This window comes from Hyposmocoma kahamanoa, unplaced genomic scaffold, assembly GCF_003589595.1.
Source record: "Hyposmocoma kahamanoa isolate Upper Pololo Valley unplaced genomic scaffold, ASM358959v1 138, whole genome shotgun sequence".
Taxonomy (NCBI): domain Eukaryota; kingdom Metazoa; phylum Arthropoda; class Insecta; order Lepidoptera; family Cosmopterigidae; genus Hyposmocoma; species Hyposmocoma kahamanoa.
The window spans coordinates 5,235,837-5,255,928 of NW_020653492.1; the positions used below are offsets into that span (position 1 = coordinate 5,235,837).

The window sequence follows — 20,092 nt, forward strand, 5'->3', positions numbered from 1 at the left end:
ATTGTTAACCAATATAAAGGAGAATTATTTTTTTCAGTCTTCTATTTGGTTGATGTCAAGTATTATGTTGTCAGCTTAGTACCTGTTTGCCTAATATTCTTTGCATGTTTATTCTGTATCAAGAAGTTATAATAAAATTGATTTATTTTATATTTATGGTTTATTTTACCTTAATATCCAATGTGATAAGCATTTACTTATGAAGTTAGTAACAAAGGTACCAATGAGATACATCATTATTAATATTTAATAACACTTGCATACCCTCTCTAATAACATATATTTGATGAACAATGTGCAAATTAGAGGAATGAACAAACACTTTATATCTTAGACACAGTTTTTGGTGATAACAATTAGGAATAAGTATAACTTGTTGGAATAATTCACAACACTAGAATTTCACGGGTGCATAGTTCCAGGTTTATTCTGCATTGGATTCTCCCCCATCTTCCTTATCTCTTTGATAACGTGAGCCAAAATTTCGGGATCCACACCCAGTTCACACAATCTAATGCAAGTGGTCAAAGTTTCGGCGTCCAGTCCTGTGCAGAGCAGTTGGGATATTTGATAGAGCATCTGGAACGTTTCCCGCGCTTGTCCGAGCTGTGCATTCTTTTCTGAAGTCATGTTTGTGCTGCAAATTAAAAACAAAATATATTTTTAGTCATAACTGAAACACTTGTAATGCTGTGCATTACTTAGTTTTTGTAGAAATTTATACAGAAACGTACAGTTTACAAAACGGGGAATTTCTTTTACTTTTTCTTTCTTTTTTAGTACTTGGAAATTTAGAGTAAAACGACAATTCAAAACCGGTTACTCACCAAAATAAACTGCTAGAAGCAAGAACGTCAAATTGTTAGTGTCAAAACCATAACAGTCTAAATTAGGGCCAAAGAGAGAGAGAGATAGAGGATAGAAAAAAAAAGCCAAAGAGGACCAAAGTACGTAGTACACCGGTTTTTTTTTATGAAGAGTTTTGGCTTGGGTACAAGTATTTTGAGCCATGTCTTGTTTAGTTATCGGGATCCTTAGCAATATTTTCCATTGTGGTTCTAATGCATTATGTTTTCACTTTCTCTTAAGCTTGGTTCACTTATTTGGGTTTTTTAAGTAGTCTCAAACGGCGGGAGTCAATATTTATGTTTTCACTTTCACTTAAATCATATTATCTTCTATAACTTTGAACAAAAACTTTGAATTCGTAATTATTGGAATTTTTAGGATAACGTCTTTTGTAATTTGGTTTAAAATAAGGAATATAGTTCTAACTTACTTCATCAATATTTCTTTCTTTATTTTTTTTTTTTAAAAGCTGTAGGTACTTCTAACTTCAAAAGCCCGTCATTTATTCCTTTTTTTTCTTATTTCTGTTGGGTTTTCGCGGTGAATGTTTTAGCCACATAGATAGTGTTTTTATTCTTTTTTTTTAATATTAGTTTCACGGCATCGGAATAAATCCATCAAGCCAAATCTTCAATTTTTTTCCTATTTTTTAAATAAAACTTTTTCTTTCAAAGTATTCTTCTAAGTATATGAAATTATCTATTTCTCTTCAATGGTGGAAATAATGTATGCATATATATGTTCATAAATCTTCGTATTCTGTAGTAAAGATGGCAAGAGGCGGGGGATGTCTTCTTCTTTATAAATCTTTAGTAGGCCACCTATAAGAACTTTTATTCGTTTAGAAATACGAACGAAAATCGATTCAAATTATGAATCGACGAGATGAAAGTGTAGTCGACATAATTTTTTTAGATATCGGCTTCACCTGCTTAAAACTTTTGAAGTGATATTAATTAGAAAATTTTATGAAATAATTTAGACGTTTATTTATTATTGCACATTTTAATTCCTATTTGATGTACTTAATATAGGTAAATCCAGTTTTAATTATAGTTGAAGTAAATATGAAACAGTACTTGCACTAAAAAAAAAGGACTACAATTAAAAAAAATATATACGAAATTCAATATCAAAGTTCATTTATTGTAAGACTAAATTCTTTAACAAGTCTTAATTTTGGCGTTAAACCAACATAATTTTTAGGCCCGCATAAAAATGCTAACAAAAATGTTAGCGACATAAATTTGTTTCATGCAATGTGGAGTGAAACTTTTAAAATTCCGTTAATGAACTTGCGTTCATAAATATTACCAGTGCTTAAAAGCCCGCGGGAAGTTGAGAGTTTGTCGATTCACTTCTATTTTTACATCCGCGTCTGCTCTCCAGAAATAGAAATTGTCCAAGTTTTACTGCGACTCAGTAGTCTACTTGTACTTTGCCAGTGCTGTGCTAATTTATCTAAAAAAAACGATCTAGTACTAATATGGTAAGATGTTTTGTTGATCTATTTCTTATATTTCGTATATATGCGAAATATAATCTCCTTATGCAGAACCGTAATTATAAAATTTTTTTTTGTCGAATTTGACGCTTCCTATGTTTTTATGTCAAGTCATGCTAAAAATTGTTGTGCCATGTGCTAGAAATTACTTTAAATGGGGGATTTTAATTACAAGAATATAGCTATTCTGGAGAGCTTAGACAATACAGAGTATATGACTATGAAGTCCATTTGGACTAGAGTGCGCAGCTATGATTTTCGAGTGAGGACATTATCATTAAGAGTATGGTAGAATAAATTCTGTTTTTTGGGGTCTGTTATCTTAACCTACCCTCTTATAGGATCTGCGTGGACTGTTTTGAGTACCTACTTACTGTGGTAAAGTTATTTAGTAGATATTTATTTTGAGATAAAAATGATGATACGGCGAAATGATTTTCTAACAGTTCGGTATGAAGGTAACAAATATATTTGGTACCTAAACGTGTCTACAAAACAAACTGATATATGACAATATTCCGTATTGTTTAATAATTAGTCTTCAAAGTAAAAAAAAGTAGTGCCTGATCGTTTAAAATAGCAAACATTGTCCGTAACAGAAACATGACGCCAGAAATGATTATTGTATACGGGTTTAAGGCACTAAGTTTTTATTCAACTAAGTAACGGCTTTGCAATAAGAACAGTCCAAAGCACGAAGTTTGATGTGCTCTTTGAAGTAGCATAAAGTATTTAGGCATTTTTACAGTATCGCTGTGTCCTTGCATCAACTACGTCTCGTTTCACTTCGCATATTTTGTTATATGCGTGATTAGCCATATTAGGTTATAAAAACTTTTTCCGGAATTTATTTTTATTTCTTAATTTAGAACTCCAAAGCAAACGCTAGCAACGTCACTTTTTTAAAATTACCGCGAAAATAAAAAATAATTGGATATTAAAAAGGTTAGATTTATGATGTTAGGTGAGATTCTTATGGATTCCTAGGATGGAAAAAAATAAAGAAAATCGCTTTATTTTTTGAAGATGAAGAGAACGAAATTTCGGGTATTCCGTTTCTCATCTGCAATCAGAATATCAAAATTTCGTCTGTGAACTGGCAACCGGTAGGTACCTACTATCTCCGTTTTGTCAACTTTACACGGTGAAGAAAAAAATTGTTTGCGGTATTTATATAGCATCTGGTTTATTAAATAAGAATACGTAGTGTATGTGTAATAAAAATATTTAAAAACTACGTATTTTTATTTAATAAATCAGGTGCTACATAAATGACGCAAGCAATGTTTTTCTTCATCCTGTAAAGTTGTCAAAATTGAGATAGTACCGATTGCCAGTTCACTGTCCATTAGTCGACTTACGATACGAACTATTGCTGTACCCCCTTAAGATCACTAGTTTTGGCCACATTTGATTTTTTATCTGTTATTTTTAACAGATAAAACATCGTGATAGTGTGTGTTTTTTTAACAGATAAAGAAGTGGAACTGAAACAGTAATTTATTATTCTGATCGACAAATAAAATGTTTGATGGGTTGAAGAAGTTGGATGTATAGAGTTAAAAGGAGATTACGTAGAAAAATAAACCATAATAAAAAAAAACTTTTCTACAAAACAAAAGCCGACCTCAAAAGTTCGTGAAATTTACACCTATTTGCCAACTTTTATTGAAATCGGTTACCGGAAAGTGCGTGAAACTGGATTCATCCCCCACTTTGCCACCCTTAGAGGTGGAATATTTTCTTCAAATTTAAATGGGACCAATATTGAGGTGCCTCTTCCAACAAAACAAGAATCATCGAAATCGGTTCTCAAATACGGTCACACTACATAAAAAATACGGTCGAATTGAGAACCTCCTTTTTTCGAAGTCGGTTAAAATTTTTTATTTCTTCTCAGAGTCACGGACTTATCAAACCGCTCTCGTATATGGTTGTTACATTGCATCTCTATGCACAATCATTATTTGTACGGCACGCGTAATTTTAGTGCGCGTGTTTTATTATAAATTGTAAAACCATCATTTGCTCAAAGCAAAAGTTTGCTTCCTCAAAGTTCGTCGGGTTTAAGCCTAAATACACATCTAATTAAGTTTAGGCACGCGTTCATTTGGCGACACGTGATGGAAGATAACAAATTACATAGGCAAATGAATTACAATTGCTCGTATTTGAGTTTATTTGTTCCTCTGTTTTCTGACTTTATGTCGAAATATCTGATAAATGAATTTTGAATAATGTCATGTACGTAGATAGTTAATCTTTATGTTGAAATAAATAGAAAACCTAAGAGAAAACTTATCATTGTTAACATAGATAATTTATAACTCTAGAACAATACATGACAGAAAAAAATTACGAACAGAGAGAGAGCGGCTCTAGATCGGGACGCTTGTAAATTTATTATTGTTTTAAGAATAAAAGACATGTTTAAGATAATAACGGAATGTTTAAAGATAAAGAAATAAATAAAAAGAACTAAAACTATTTGTTAATGAATAAAAAATTTAAAAAAGAACTAAATCTTGTGTAGTTTGGTGCTCGCTGTCGCGACGTTTTTTGAAGTTTATCGCTACGTGTGTTCTGTTTTGTGAAAGCGGGACACTAAGTATTTTGGGGGCAGCGGGACACGAAGTCTAAAATCGGGACGTACAGTCACGCTATTCATACCTAAATTGAACTATTTTTGACACTTTATAATATATTAATATCACGCATTATTTAATAATTAATTGCGGATAGGCATCTAAATACTGGAATTATATAGTTGTGTTATTAATTATTGAATAATTATGTAAAGTAAAATCCTGTACCAAGCACAAGTCCGGTCATGTATGGAGCACTGCTGCCACCTATGGGATGGTTCTGCTAAATACCAATTGGCCACACTGGATTGACTAGAAAAGCGTGCTTATAGGTGACTCGGATTCAGTAGAGGCAAAGCTGGCAGAGCCTTGAACACCGCTGTAAAGTTGCCTCCTTATCCGTATTCAACAGGGTATATCACGGAGGGTGTGCGATGGAGTTACATGATTTGATTCCGCCTTACTCATTCCATCATCGTGGGACAATACGTAGGCTGGGGTTTCACGCCTATGTTGTGGATAATCTAAAGATTCGCACGGAACGTTTTGCTTCCACATAGGTATATGACGAACGCAAAGGAGTGGAATTCCCAGCCTGCAGACTTGTTCCCCGAGCGCAGTACCTTGGGCCTTTTCAAGGCGAGTGACTAGGCATTTTTTAAGTGTGCATGCTACATCATTGACTTCATTGTCGCTTTCCATCAGTGAGGTGGAGGTCAAATGCGCACTTATTAACTTACATAAATTAAAAAAGTATACTTTTGTTACGTTTTTTTAGTGGAAGAGTATAATTATTTTATTTTTAAAACGTGAATGTTTAAATATCTTGCAATGACTGTTCCGCCTTTACCTCACACACTTCAAAGCCTGCGCAATCACGATACCATTTTGCCTTAAGTACCAGGTGCCTAGTTAAGGATACTCGTGTCATATACATTGTTTGGTTGCAGTCAGACCCAGCCATACAGTCGGGCGGTGGCGAGGGCACAGCCCCAGCGCTTTCTATTACTCCTTCTGAAACGTCGAACTTTTCAGTAAAATCTGTGAGTTATTTATCTGATCTGCAAAAAATGTCTAAGATAGATATAGCTTTTGGATGAATAAGAATAAGCTCAATATTAAACATGCTAATGATAACTTGGGTGTTAAGATAAAACAACTTTATCTACAGAACGAATTCCAACCTGCTCAAGAAGTTATAACTGAATCACCGGAAGCTAGTGGTGCAGCCAGTGGAACTACTAACCTTAAAGAGGTAAAAGAAGCTCCCAAAGTAGATGCAGTGAAGTCTGAACCGACAGAGGCTGTTACTAATGGAGATCAAAAAGATGCTGTAAGTGTAGAACATTTTGATGATACTTCTTTATAAAATATATAGAGAGAATACAATATTCATCATGCTAATGATACACTAAAGCCACGCTACATAATCTGGTTGTTTATACCTTTAAAATTTTCGTCATCCAACATTACTTTTGATGTTACGCACGCAAGCACACACATACACACGCACACACACACACACAAACACACACACACACACACACACACACACACACACGCACGCACGCACGCACGCACACACACACACACACACACACACACACACACACACACACACACACATACCATACATACACATTAACTATCCGCATCTTTCTTAGTTTTATTTTAGTTAAATATTTACGGATAAAAAAAAAAATTCTAACCCTGAAGAGCGGGGCTTTTAACACAAGTAACTTCTACTTACAAGTAGCCCCAACAATGGATACTGTAATTACTTTTATCTAGTAAATAAATGCTTTTTTTTTTTTTACTTTTGTTCAAAGCTAAGAAGGAAATGGTAAAGGAAATAAATAGTTTATAATTTTTCGTATTGTTTTCCATTATTAGCATGTAGATCCAAAGCTTTACCGTATTCTAATAATGCAGGGTGATTGGCAGAAAAGAGAACAGGAGCTACTGAAGAAAATAGAAGAATTGGAACAAGTGAAAAATGAAAGAAGTGAAGATGCAATTAAGTTACAACTTAAAGTAAGTGGGATATTGGTACAATGTAGTACATTAATTAATTTATAGAATAAGGTATCATTCCCATATAACACATGTGACTTATTAACAAATGTGACATATTAAACGTACCTACATTTATTTTTGTCTAGGTTCGTGAAGAAGAAGTAGATCTTTTAAAAGCGACTGTGAAAAATCTAGAGACAGAGTTACAAGCTGCTCTCTCAAAGCCAGGAGGCAAAAACCACGAAATGATTGAAAACATCAAACAACAACACGAAGAGGTAAATAATTTTGAATATGAATAAATTATTCAGAAAACACATTTTTTAAGGTCCAATAGTGTTAGTAAATTTACAAATATAACTTAAAGACTAGGTTAATAAAAAGTGGCAGTCGACTTTCAGGTCTCTCACCTGCTGCATCCAGACCCAATAGTCTCTTGTGAGACTATTCAATCAGGACAGGGCAGGTCATATCTATCGGGTACATGTCTCATATCTATCATGGCATTGAGACCATCAACCCGCTACTCTGCAAACATGGTAGACGCACTGCAAAGGCGGGGCAACCCCATCAACATTCTAAACCCATTATTGTATGTGACTCGTAGGGCACTAAGCGATTTTTTTGCTTGTGTAGAACGATTGACAGTAGGCTTTGAAAAGTGTAATTTTTACTCGCTTACTACATGCGTGCCAGTTTAGTACTTCTGATCGCCAGTGCCCTCAAGGTCGTCGGTAACATTATGCCCAAGATATTTAAATTGGTTGAATGTAAAGGAAGTTACATATGATAATATTAAAAGGAAAAAGAACCTTAATTGTTATATAATTTTCAAAAAACTATAATAGCGTAGTTGCGATGTGTTATGGGTTTGGAAATAATAACGCAATAAGTGAAATGTCTTTAACAAAATTACTTTTCAATGCCTACGACAGAGAAATATGTGAACATGAAACATTATCTGTACATTTTTGGGTATTTTTAGCGATATGAAAGATATTGTCGTAAAATTGTGATCTCAACTATGATAAACTTTACGGACCTCTCTGAATCAGGGAAAGAAATCGGCAATTCCTTATTAGAATAGGCAAGATCAGAGCAATTTCTTAGAATTATTGTACAGAAATAGTCTAGAAGATACAAAAGTTATAAAAGTCTAAGTTTGAGGACAGAAATGCTGCCATCCTTATGACCTTCTATTCCCACTAGTTCAGTTTTCCGTTCAGTTGACTGAACGAATGAGATTTTTTTTCTCGTTTGTTATGTTGACTGAACTAGCGAGACTCTTTTTCCCATTTGTTCAGTTGTTTGTTGGCCCACCAACATGGGTCCATTATTCTGGACTCTGAAGTGCTTTATGAGTATACTGCTATGTATACTCATTACTTATCTTATTCTAACGCAGACCACTGGAATTTGGAAAAGAAATTGAATTTGAAAAACTATAAAATAATTCACGTAGACTATGAACTGTTCTTTCAAAAGTTCTTTTTTCACAGTTGCTAAGCAAAGCGCGAGGCATGATATTCGACAAAACTAAGATGGTGAAGAATCAGGAGCTGCAGATTGAGGCTCTAACGACGCAAGTGCAGTCTCTCAAGGACATCAACACCATCACCAAGGATTTACTCGAAATCAGGAACTCCGAAGTTAAAGCCATGGAGGTAATAATAATAAGGCTAGGTACATATTGAATGAGACGGGCAGACGACATCGTAAGCATCGCGGGGCAAACCTGGAAGAGACTAGCGTAGGATTGTGGAGAGTGACACAAAAAACTTGTGCCTCCTCCACGGTGAAGTCAGGCTGTATATAATGATGATACATTGAACGCTCAATAATAAAACTGACCAAACAGATACATACATACATATACTTCACGCGTTTTCCCCATCGGAGTAGGCAGAGACAATAGACTTCCACTTGTTACGGTCCTGACAAACATCTTTCGCCTCATCAACACGCATTGGTGCTTTCACATATGCTCGTCGATGAAGGGTAGGTACTCTTAAGGTGCGTACAGATTTGCTCGACATTGTCGACCGTTACATGTCGTTCACGACTTTTTTGACGTTAACACGACTTATTGTCGTGACAATGGGAAGAGATAATCAATTGCAGCTTCAAACGATTCTATCGTGCATACGACAAGCCGGTTGTCGTGAACCGATAAATTGTCGTCACGATCTAATGGGAACAGCTAGACACGACAGTCGTTCAACGATAAAATAAACGTCCATGAAACAGTCACGACTGATTGTCGTGATACGGGAACAAGCTAGACGCGACAGTCGTCCTACGATAAATACAACGTTACGCACCCTAAATACAAGTACAAGGTTTACGAATTTAGCCGAGACGCACCGTCATGTGAAAATCGATGCAGTAAACCTTCTCGTATTTCTTGTAGCTTTACAAAGGGCTTACAAAAGTTCGAAGATTTAGAAATAGATCTCTCATCTGTTATTTATTTGATAGGATCCCCTTTCAAATTCTTCCTTGCCCATAATTTTGCTCTCTGAACTATGTAGTCTACAAAAAACATTAGGTATTTTCGTAACAATATCGTTTTAAGATATCGTTAAAGAATTCATAAGCTAAAGGCCTTTCTTTTTTTCTTTGTACATAGAAACCTTTGAAGGGAAAGTTTTTGCATTCCGAAGCCTTCAATTCTTTTTTAATACAAAGCCCACTTCGCAGCATTTATTAAAGTTTAGGCGTGTAATACTCCGAGATTTTATTTAAGATATTTTAAGTGGTGAGAAAACAAATGAAAATGACTAGCAGCTTGTTTTCTTTAAGGCTTCATGCCTTTGCGGATTGATTGTGTAAAAGATCGGTAAAGTTTGTAATAACGTTAGCCATCCATCACTGTTTATTATTTTCAGTTCGTTTATATCTCATTGTGTCAATCAAGTAAAAGCGTAATACGCTTATTGAAACTTTTACTTGTATTGATATCATATTTTCATGAATATTTAGTATTAATCTCAAACCAAATAAGTGTAGGTCTTGTTTATTTACGAATATATTTATGCCGTGGATTTACTGTATAAAATCTCGTGGGGTAAGAGGAATATACTTTATTTCGAGACAAATGTTATGAGCTGTAGGAGGAATAAATAACGTCTTATACGAATTTCGAAATACTCAGCCCTGGTTTATCAGATTTCCATGTTTTCATAATCGTTACGATGTATCTGATAAAAAAAGATTGTGCTAACGTTTCTCTTCCCCCAAAAAATGGGGTAAGAGGAACTGTCATCGTATTTTATATAAATGAAACAATTTCAATCGAATTTGATCTTAAAACCATTGAAATAACGTATAGTTATAAAAAAATAATTGAAAAGTTTATTTTGGGGCAAGAGGAACATATAGGTTAAGGTCAGGGGTGACCAATTAAAATCTGTTGTAATTATTTTAGTATAAAGCATAATAAAGGCACATTTTTAACCACTCGTTTACAAATCAACACTTAGTAACTTAAGTATTTTAAAACATCGTCCTAACAGAAAAACAACGTTTCGTCCAAAAATAAGTTTATACTTCTTACAAAATGTATTCTTCTATAGTCACCAAAACCACTCTACTTTGAAAACCGTTCCACTAAATCAATTGAAATTTGGTGTTGATTTGCATCGAGCCATTTTTGTGTTTCTTCTTCGATTGCGTCATTATTCTAGAAGTTGTGTATTTTTTTTTTAGTTTTCGACTAGAATATTAAATTTTCTAAAAATTCCTGACGGAAAAGAATGTACCAGAATTTTGCTGCTGGCCTTAAAAACTACCTTAAGCTGTGTGATTGTTTGTACATAAAATTGTAGTGGTGTAATTATTGTAATATCGTCAGAAATTAACCATTACCCATTATGATAACCGATGGGGGAAGCGAATTCTTGAGTGTGGAGACCACGGTTCAGCAAACGTAGTGTAGGACGCCCTATGGCCAGATGGAGTGACGATCTGCGAAGGGCTGCTGGTAGCAGATGGATGCAACGAGCTGAGGACCAAGCGAAATGGCGCGCATTGAGAGAGGTATAGACCTCTATGTCCAGCAGTGGACTACGATAGGCTGTTGATGATCGTCCGTTATACGTAGTAAGAAAACCAATATAGTTGGTATTTGTACACAGTGAATTAAAATTAATAATAATGTTAATTAATAATAATAATGTTTGCGAATTTTGTTAATAAAATGTTTTGATCAGGGCCTTTGAAATACTAACATCTGTGCAGAAGTGAGCCTCTTTGCTGCAGCCTTTGATGTCATTGTTCTTCTTTAATATTAAGAAGAAGAATAAGTTATTTACTTTATAATTAATAAAACAAAGATCGATCTCCTTTGATCCGGCCGGATTCGAAACGACATCTTCTAGCAAACCGTGTCAGACGCTATGCCAACTAAGCCACGGAACGAACCAGCGGACCTTACGAATTTTTCTATGTGCTTGTCGTCGTATCGTTGTATTTGTTTTTTTCAACGACTTTTTAGCTGTAGCGCCGTCTGAAATCTATGAAAGTATTTCGTCACCCAGTTAAACACCTTTACAGCTACCAGACCCGGCTAGAGATGTCGCTATTCATTGTATTTAATTTTTTATTAAATTGATATTAAATTATTTTGTGTGAAATTACTTCACTAGTTTGTTAAAATTATTAATACAAAGATCGAACACTTAGAAAAAGTTCTTTCGATTATTTACTTTATATTATATTTTCCAGGATCGGTTGCAGGCGATGGAGGCGCGATTCAAGGCGGAGAAGGAGAGGTTCACGCTCATACTGCAGCGTGCACAGACCAGCACCGACATCAACGTTGACCTTAGGAGGGAGTACGAGACACAACTCAACTTGTTTAAGGTTAGCCCTTGATATAGCTTTCTTCTGTTTAAGTTTACGTGACACGTGGATCACGCTAAGTGCATTTATGAAGATTAAATGCTACACATTGTGTATCGGTGATTCAAAATCCTACTAGACTCACTAGTGGAGGCAATAGTCCGAAAGGGTTTTTCATTAAAAGCAGAACCCACTAGTGGAACCAACGGTGTGAAAGGATTTTCATTAAAAAAAGGATGGGCTTGGGTCACAGACTATATTGCCTCTTAAAACTTGTGGGTATAAGGCAGATAAATTTGACTATGGTAATGAGAAGCCGCGACCGTGACGTCTCTTTAGATTATTGTCAAAACATCAATGGCATCCTCTGATTCAGATGTTATTAAATCATTGTAGGCTGGGCCCATTTTTTTATGTTATCAAGCTACGGGACGAACAAGCGTGCAACTGGCGGTAAGCGACATGCTTATCCATGACAGTAAAAGACATAAGTTGATAAGTCCCTTATGCCATTTCACTAGCACCCTTACCCTTCAAAACCACGAACTCTTTCACAAGGACTCTACTGTGTAATAGTACATTCTAAAGGGATTATAAAGGGAGCCATTTTTTTATATGCGGCCTTCTGTATTTGTTTTGCAATTTATTTTGTCGTTTTCCCAAAAACGATGCGATGTGGCGTGTTAGAAAAATATAAGCTTTAACACTCTGTTATTATGAAAATGAATGAAGACCTTTTCGGTAATACAAAAATGTTTCATATAAAAGTTCCGAAAAGAAAGGTTTTCCGGATTTCTTTCATTGTTTAATTTTGCAGGAACTCCGCGAGAAATACGAACAAAGGGTTCAAGCGTTGGTGGACGAGAACAACAGGCTGAAGGAGTCTCTTCAAAAGCCTACAACATAATGAATCGAACTGTGCTATGTTCTGTAGGTACTTAATCTCACATTTAACCGATTAAGTATAAAGACTGTGTTTTACCAAAGGGCGTCGTTACAAATGATGTGGATTTTGTAACCTTTGTATTATATTTATTTTAATAAATATATATATGTTTTTTCGGGCAACCTGTTTTCTTTTTGTAATCCAATTGAAAAATCATAGTTCATAGTAGTTTAGTAAGAGTAAGTATGTGAGCTTACATTCGTAAAAAAGACCAATAATCGAATCCTGCCGATGATCGGAACTAACTATGGCAAGAGATCGACAGGTTTTGAAGGAGTGCAAATCTTTAACAAACTGCCGTCAAATGTAAAGGATGCGGAGTCATTTAGTTTATTTAAATCAAAATTGTATAAACATATTATTAACTATCATTCACTACTGAAATAGAATAGAATAGACATTTATTGCAACGCCACAACACATAGATACAAAAAAAAAAATATTGATACCACTTATACAAGCAAAACAAAACAAAAAAACGTAATTAACAAAATTAAAATAAAATAAGACAATAACAAACAAAGAGCAAAACAGAACAATACTAAATATAACAACTACAAATGTTGTATTGTCATGTGTGCGGTTGTGGCGTATGCAAAAGGACTTTATTCAGCTTATGCCACAGCTGCAATTGACTGTGGCGCTGGTTTTCAATGAGCCCTGAGCTGAGATGAGTGACGGACGTGTGTGTCGCAAAATAAAATAAACTAAAATAAACTACTTAAATAATTACGTATGTGTTCTTTGTGTTAATGCTGTGTGATAGCTGTGTGTTATATAATAGATTCGCAAAAGTACTTAAATATAGCAAAAAGAAGAAAGATTTAATTTGTGTAATAATAATGTAAATTTGTAAACAGTTGTCTAATGATAGTATTTCATTGTATAGTTTGCACCGCGGCTTGGACTGGAATATTACTGATTACTTTAGTTTTTAAGTTCTCATGTAAGTGACAATTGACTTATTGAGAATAAAGTATCTTTGAACTGAAGTAAGCAGTGGTGGATTTGCCCTAAGGCCCAGTAGGCCCGGGCCTAGGGCGCCCAATCGTGACAAAAAATTCGCTGTTATTATAACAACAAGAAATAACTCAAGAGTACCTAAATATTCTAAAGACTCACGCACATTATGGCGGGCCGCACTGCACCGCATCGTATAACAGTAATCTTCCTAAGTCACTTTTGTATGTATAAAATATAGATATGTTACATAGCTATAATGTAATGTATAATCATTACATCATTACATATTATCACTACCTCGTCTGTCTGTCAGTCTGATCGCGATAAACTCAAAAACTACTGAACAGATTTTCATACGGTTTCCACCAATAGACAGAGTGATTCATGAGGAAGGTTTAAATGTATAATTTATTTAGGTTTTGTGTAATTTGGCTGAAATATGGTGATAAATGTTGAAGATGTCGGAAAAAATGATGCCATCATGCATGTAAAATCAAAAATTTCTGAATTGATTTCGATAAAAGTTGGCAATAAAGTGAATTCATTATGTAGTCTACCAGTATATGATGAGTGCTGAGAAAGGGGTGGCTGGTACCGACTACATGGCCTGGGGCTCAGTTCAGCCAAGACTGCAAATCCGCCACTGTAAGTAAGTCCCGCCTGTTCGGCGTATAAATGCCTACACTTCGCTCGGAGTGTAGAGTTGTTACATGTTGTTATTTTAGTTGTACCTACAGGTTGCGTAAACATATTTACAATCGACAACTCCAATGAACACGCCAATTTTATTTTTTGGTTATTTTTTGTTATTTTTGTAAACAGTCATATTTATTTACTCATATTTATTGCTCTTCGAATTTTGTGAAAAACAAAGAAACAAAAAACAAAATTCGAAAAATAAAATAAAAATGTTTGTGAAAAAAAAAGAAATAAAAACAGAACAAGATCAAAAATTAAATTGGCGTAGTGTCAGCATTTACAACCAAAAAATAAAATTATCCTCAAAAAAACATAGCAATGTAATTGGCATACACAGCTGCAATATTTTAGATACAGATTGATCACAGACCATTCATTCATTTATACTACGGCATAATCATCGGTTGTGATCACAGGCCAATGGTTGTGATGCTAAATTACGTTACTATGGTGTTTTCTTCAAAAAATGTTTTAAAGGTCGGCCATATTGTTTGCGCGTCCCGTTCCCGGCATTATAATGACGCAGCGTGTTCCATTCGACGTGTCACATTGTCCTGCATGTTATTAATTCCCTCTCCCGCAATGATTAATAGTGTGGAATGAAATAGCATAACACCGTAATTCATGTGGACGTTTTTACGGCAAGCGATCCTAGGATATTGTACGGTTTTGAAGCAGAAATCATAATTTATGACTTTGCAATCAGTATTTTGTGGAAATTGAAATACGGTTTAGCTCTAAGTGTTAAAATAGGCTTTGCAGGAAATGAGAATTTCGCGTAATGTAAATTTAAGTATTGCAGAGGAAGTATAAAGCTTGGAGCTCCTGGAAAACCGTAAAACGGAGGAAACTGTAGGACTTTGGGCACATCGTGTGAAGTAAAAAAATCTCTGTCTGCTATTAATTCTTCAAGGTTTTAATCCAGAGCGGCAGTTGTAGTCGTGGTCGTAGAGAAACCATGTGGCTCCAAAATCTTGTAGAGTGGTTCAACATGAGGACCATAGAACTCTTTCAAGCCGCAATTTCGTGGGCTCAAATGCCTACATCGCACAGTTAATACAATATTGTATTAACACAAAAAGTGTATTTTCTCTGAATCGATGAAAAACGAATTAATTAATTAACGAATTATTCACGGGAAGTGATTCCCGTGAAATGTAATTAAAATGTATGTATAGGTTTATAGTTTGTTACAAACAATTTCCTAGATTTCATATTTTTGAATAAGAACTATTTTGGCCAGAACTAGCTCACATAAAGTGTGTCTCAAAGTCAAAGTCAAAGATTATTTATTCCATAGGTAAAATAAATTTACCCTTGAAAATGTCACATTTAAGCTACTGCTCGTTCACTACGCTGACCTCCCTGAGAAGAACGAACAAGAAACTCTACGGATTGCTCTTTTCAAATAAACTTAAATGCTATGGAATACACTTTGAATCAAATTTGTGTGGATTCTCGAGCCGTGTCGTGTTTAAATATACATTTTTATCTAGTAGTCTTCAATTTTGTAAAATGATTTTTCGATCAAAATATTTTTAATGTACTTTTTAAACTTAAGAAATGATAAACTTAATATATGTATGCTTCGGAATCTTATTGTAAAAACGTATACAGTTCCCCATAAAAGAGTTGTTTACCTTGGTTAAACGAAATCGTATTACCATGAGTTTGGACTTAGCTCTAAGGTTAATATTATGGATATCTGCTTTCTTATTGAAATTATGTATATTTTTACGGGCATATAAAATATTTGAGCAAATGCAATGTGTGCCACAGTCATGATATCAGTCTCCTTAAACTTTTCTCTGAGAGAAACCCGAGAGCCTAGACGGTACACAGAACGAATCGCTCATTTTGAGTTAAGTAGATATATTTCAGTTGTTTCTTACAATAACTAATGACGGTTTTATTGACGTGTAGAGAATAAAATTTTACGTTCAACAATGGTTGTAATCTTGAATTTCAAATATTTTGAGTTACAACACTATTATAACACCAGCGGGATATGTTAATAGTTATTATTTTATGTTAAAAAACCGACCTCAAAAGTATATGGAATTACATATAATTACCAAGTTTTATTGAAATGGGTTACCGGAAAGTCCGCAAACTCGGATTCATCCCCTAGTTCGCCACTATACGGGACTTGACCCAGGAGATAATAAAAATCGGTTCTCACTACTCAAAGTATATTTAGGGTCGTATTTCAGAACTCTACTCAATGCTCAAGTTAGGATTTGAGCAGACTTGAATATGATTTCTAGCACTGGAAATACGACCCTAATGGCAAGGACTTGAGTATGATTTCTAGTGCTTTGAATCATACTCAAGCCCTGACTTGAGCATTGAGTAGAGTTCTAGAATACGACCCTGAGAGAGAAAAACGTCTTGAATTGGAGAATAGCAAAATCAGTCATTACAATAATTGCTGGTTATAATAAAATTTAGGCGCTATTATAAAAATGAATCTTCATGCGTGAACAGCCCCTTAGAGGTGGATGATTTTCTTCAAAATTAAATGAAAAATTCACAAATACCGGAGTTATCGCGTAACATACATACAAAAAAAAACATACAGTCGAATGAGAACCCCTCCTTTTTTTGAAGTCGATTAAGAAGAATTGTATTTTTTTAATTTTAATTAATACGAGGAATAAAAATAAACTGGCTGATCTTGGCAGTCGTTTTCACAGAGTCACAATCTCATTTAAGAGCAATATATATACTTCTATAATAAGATTCCTTGATTGATATTCAAATTTCGCCATTTACGAGGTTTAAAACTATAGTTTATTTATTTATTTATTTATTTATTGAAGGACATCCAACAGCATACAATTAGAGCTTAAAAATCTACTTTACATGACCAGTATATGATGCCAATTACAGGATATCACAGAAACATAAATTATAACATGACGTGACATAGTGTGCTTATGAGTTAATAAACAACAACAACAAAAATGAATAGTGAAACAAAAACTTTATACTTAAGGTTCATAAACAGCTTCTGAGTACTTGGTTGACAAAAATGCGTGGTAGTGACCCATTAAGCCTCCCACCTGCAGGTAGGCTCGATCGATTTACGTTTGAAATAAATATTGTAAAATGATAAATGTATTCAAATGTATATATTTACAAAGATCAACCCCTAGAGTTTCTTGCTCATTCTTCTCAGGGGAATCTGCCTTACGAAATGAGCATATTGTGACAATTTCAAGTGTAATTTACTTTCCTATGAAATTATAACATGTTTTGAGTTTAAGTTTATAATGGTAGTCGACCTCCAGTAGGTAGCAGTCTTCTATCGGAGTTCTAAAAGAGTTCGCCCTGGGAAGTACTGTCACCTACCTATTTCTGCCGTCAGTAATGTGACCATTACTGCGTTTCGGTTTTGAAGGGTAAGGGTGCTGGTGAAATTACAGGCACATGGGACTTGTGAACTTATGTAACAGGGTGACAGGCGCAGTGGCAGTGCCCCTCAGATCTTTGCGATTTAAAGCTCTGAGTGACACTGCAACTGTTTTTGTGTTGCCATCAGGTGCACGATTTATTTGTCCCGTCACTTGATATTATAAAAAAAGGAGATGGTCTACCAAGAACAAATTTAAATTGAGTAAAATACAATAATAATAGGCAGACGCACTATGGAAATAGTAGAACAAATAGTATCAAAAATAGTTTTGACCAATGTTTTAGTTGAGATATACATTTAATTTTATTTGAAAGTTTAGATGTCATACTTTATTATACTGAATGTTTTTTAAGTTAGATAGGTAATTTAATAAAAATACATCCAAAATGTCCTTTCCCAAACTCATCTCGTCGTGCCGTTATAATTTTGGAACTTTCGACGTCGCAATTCGTATTGATTTTGTTAGGTAAGCTATGTGTTATTATATATTTCTATAAAGCATATCGCACGTAAATGTCAAAAATAGTTGATATTAAATATGCGAACATAAACCTATATTTATCAAATTCATCGAAGGTTTTGACTGTTAGCGAAGCTTGCCAAAGCTTCGAATTTTATATTATTTCATAGCGTAGGTATTTATAAAAATCAGCTGCGGTTTTTTGCGGTTTCTAAAGATATGAAAGAAATCATAACAAATGTCCTGCTGCAGAAAAATACCCATAACAATGCAACGCGATAAGGTAATATACATTCGGTTGCATTTATCTTATTTATCCATATTATTCACACTACGCCATCACTATATAATGCTCTGACACATTAATTTCGTAAATTTATTAATACAAGCAGTCGTTTGTTACTGAATTACTTTTCCACCTCCTTTGAAAATGAGTTCTTTCAAATGCTTCAGCACTTTGCTACATTGAAGGTGGAATAAATGAATCAGTTCTAGAAGCATTTTTTTGAATTGTAATGAAGTTTCGGAGGATAACTTACGTTTGATAATTGGTGATTTAAAAAAAAAACCAGTTTAACAGTCGATGGAGCCAAGCATCACGAAAGAAGCCTTTTTGAGGGTTAACAGTGATTGGTTGGATCAAGAGTTTTCTGTTACTTTATCAACGACCATCGATAACACTCCATCTTCTTCAACTGGAAAACAAGGAATACCAGTATATCTTATGAAAATTCTTCAGAGTCTAGTAAGAAGCGTAAAAATACTAGCCTACATAATGAACATAGATTCAAACATTTCCTGGTGCATATATTCAAGGACTGCGATCAAACGCAGAAAGTAATGAAGCTAAACTCGTGGAGGTATTTAGGTTTGTAGATGCAGATAAAAAAATATTAGTGCCAAAATTTATGGACGATTGCAATAACATCCAAACGCTGAGCGATCAAGAAGCATCAAGTGTATTTATTAAATTGGATCTGACTCGGGCTCAATATTAATATTTGAAGAATATAATGGATGAACGGAATTGTTTCTTACTACCACCTTATTACAAACTACAAAAAAGTAAATAAAACTGTTATCCACCTTGCGTCAGCTATTGAAATCACAAACATAATGAGCAAAAACATTATCGCTACAGGATTTATTAGATTTTGCATATTTCGTACAACTTTTTGTTTCAAAAACGGTCAGCTACGAGTGATGAAAATAAACGAATGAAACAAGAGAAGAAAATTATGGTACAAAGACGCTTTCGAGAAGAACTTGGATTAATAATTGATAAACCACGACGAGGAGGTGGTAATACTAATGACGGTAACACAACGAGAAGGTTTTTTTATAATGCAGTCTGCGTTGCTGTAATTATAGGAGTCGATGTAATTTTGATAAAGCGACTGTATAATCCTTCAAGCCTTATCGCCTGGCATAAGGATAGATCTTCAAAAATTGGGGAATATGCTTTGGAAACCGCAAGATATAAATATGATTGGTATTACATGCCGTCTTCGGTACACAAAGTATTGTGATTCACAGAGAAGGTATAATTAACCATTTTGCAATGTTACCTATCGAACAACTTTCAGAAGACGCTTAAGAATCTCGGAATAAAGACTACAAAAAATTTAGATTACACCACGCAAGAAAGTGCTCAAGATCTGCTGCAAATGATGATGTAATTCACTCGTTACTTCCTACTTCTTATCCAAATTTACTGCCTCCGTGGTCGAACGGTTACCATGGACTGCCACGCAGAGGTCCCAGGTTCGATACCCGGGCCGGGAGAAATACTTGTATGACCTACATTTAT

The 20,092-nt window shown here is 34.6% G+C and overlaps 1 protein-coding gene across 2 annotated transcripts; it reads left to right on the plus strand.

Annotated features, from left to right (window-relative positions):
• Window positions 1-2,447: 2,447 nt before the first annotated feature.
• On the plus strand, window positions 2,448-12,788 carry LOC113240439 (epidermal growth factor receptor substrate 15 homolog). Of its 2 annotated transcripts, none has more exons than XM_026477741.1 (8): window positions 2,448-2,615; window positions 5,889-5,981; window positions 6,110-6,271; window positions 6,883-6,972; window positions 7,101-7,232; window positions 8,454-8,618; window positions 11,680-11,817; window positions 12,614-12,788. In XM_026477741.1, the coding sequence occupies exons 1-8, from the start codon at window positions 2,508-2,510 to the stop codon at window positions 12,701-12,703; spliced, it is 978 nt and encodes a 325-aa protein (XP_026333526.1). In that variant the 5' UTR covers window positions 2,448-2,507; the 3' UTR covers window positions 12,704-12,788. The 2 variants fall into 2 exon arrangements, with proteins under 2 accessions (XP_026333526.1, XP_026333525.1); XM_026477740.1 differs by having other exon boundaries at window positions 2,451-2,615; window positions 6,871-6,972.
• Window positions 12,789-20,092: the final 7,304 nt, after the last annotated feature.

Coding starts and splice junctions, on each gene's coding strand:
- LOC113240439 (XM_026477740.1), top strand. CDS start 2,508: ATGGGGGATTTTAATTACAAGAATATAGCTATTCTGGAGAGCTTAGAC. Junction 5,982..6,109: donor CGAACTTTTCAGTAAAATCT/GTGAGTTATTTA, acceptor CTTTATCTACAG/AACGAATTCCAACCTGCTCA. Junction 11,818..12,613: donor CACAACTCAACTTGTTTAAG/GTTAGCCCTTGA, acceptor TTAATTTTGCAG/GAACTCCGCGAGAAATACGA.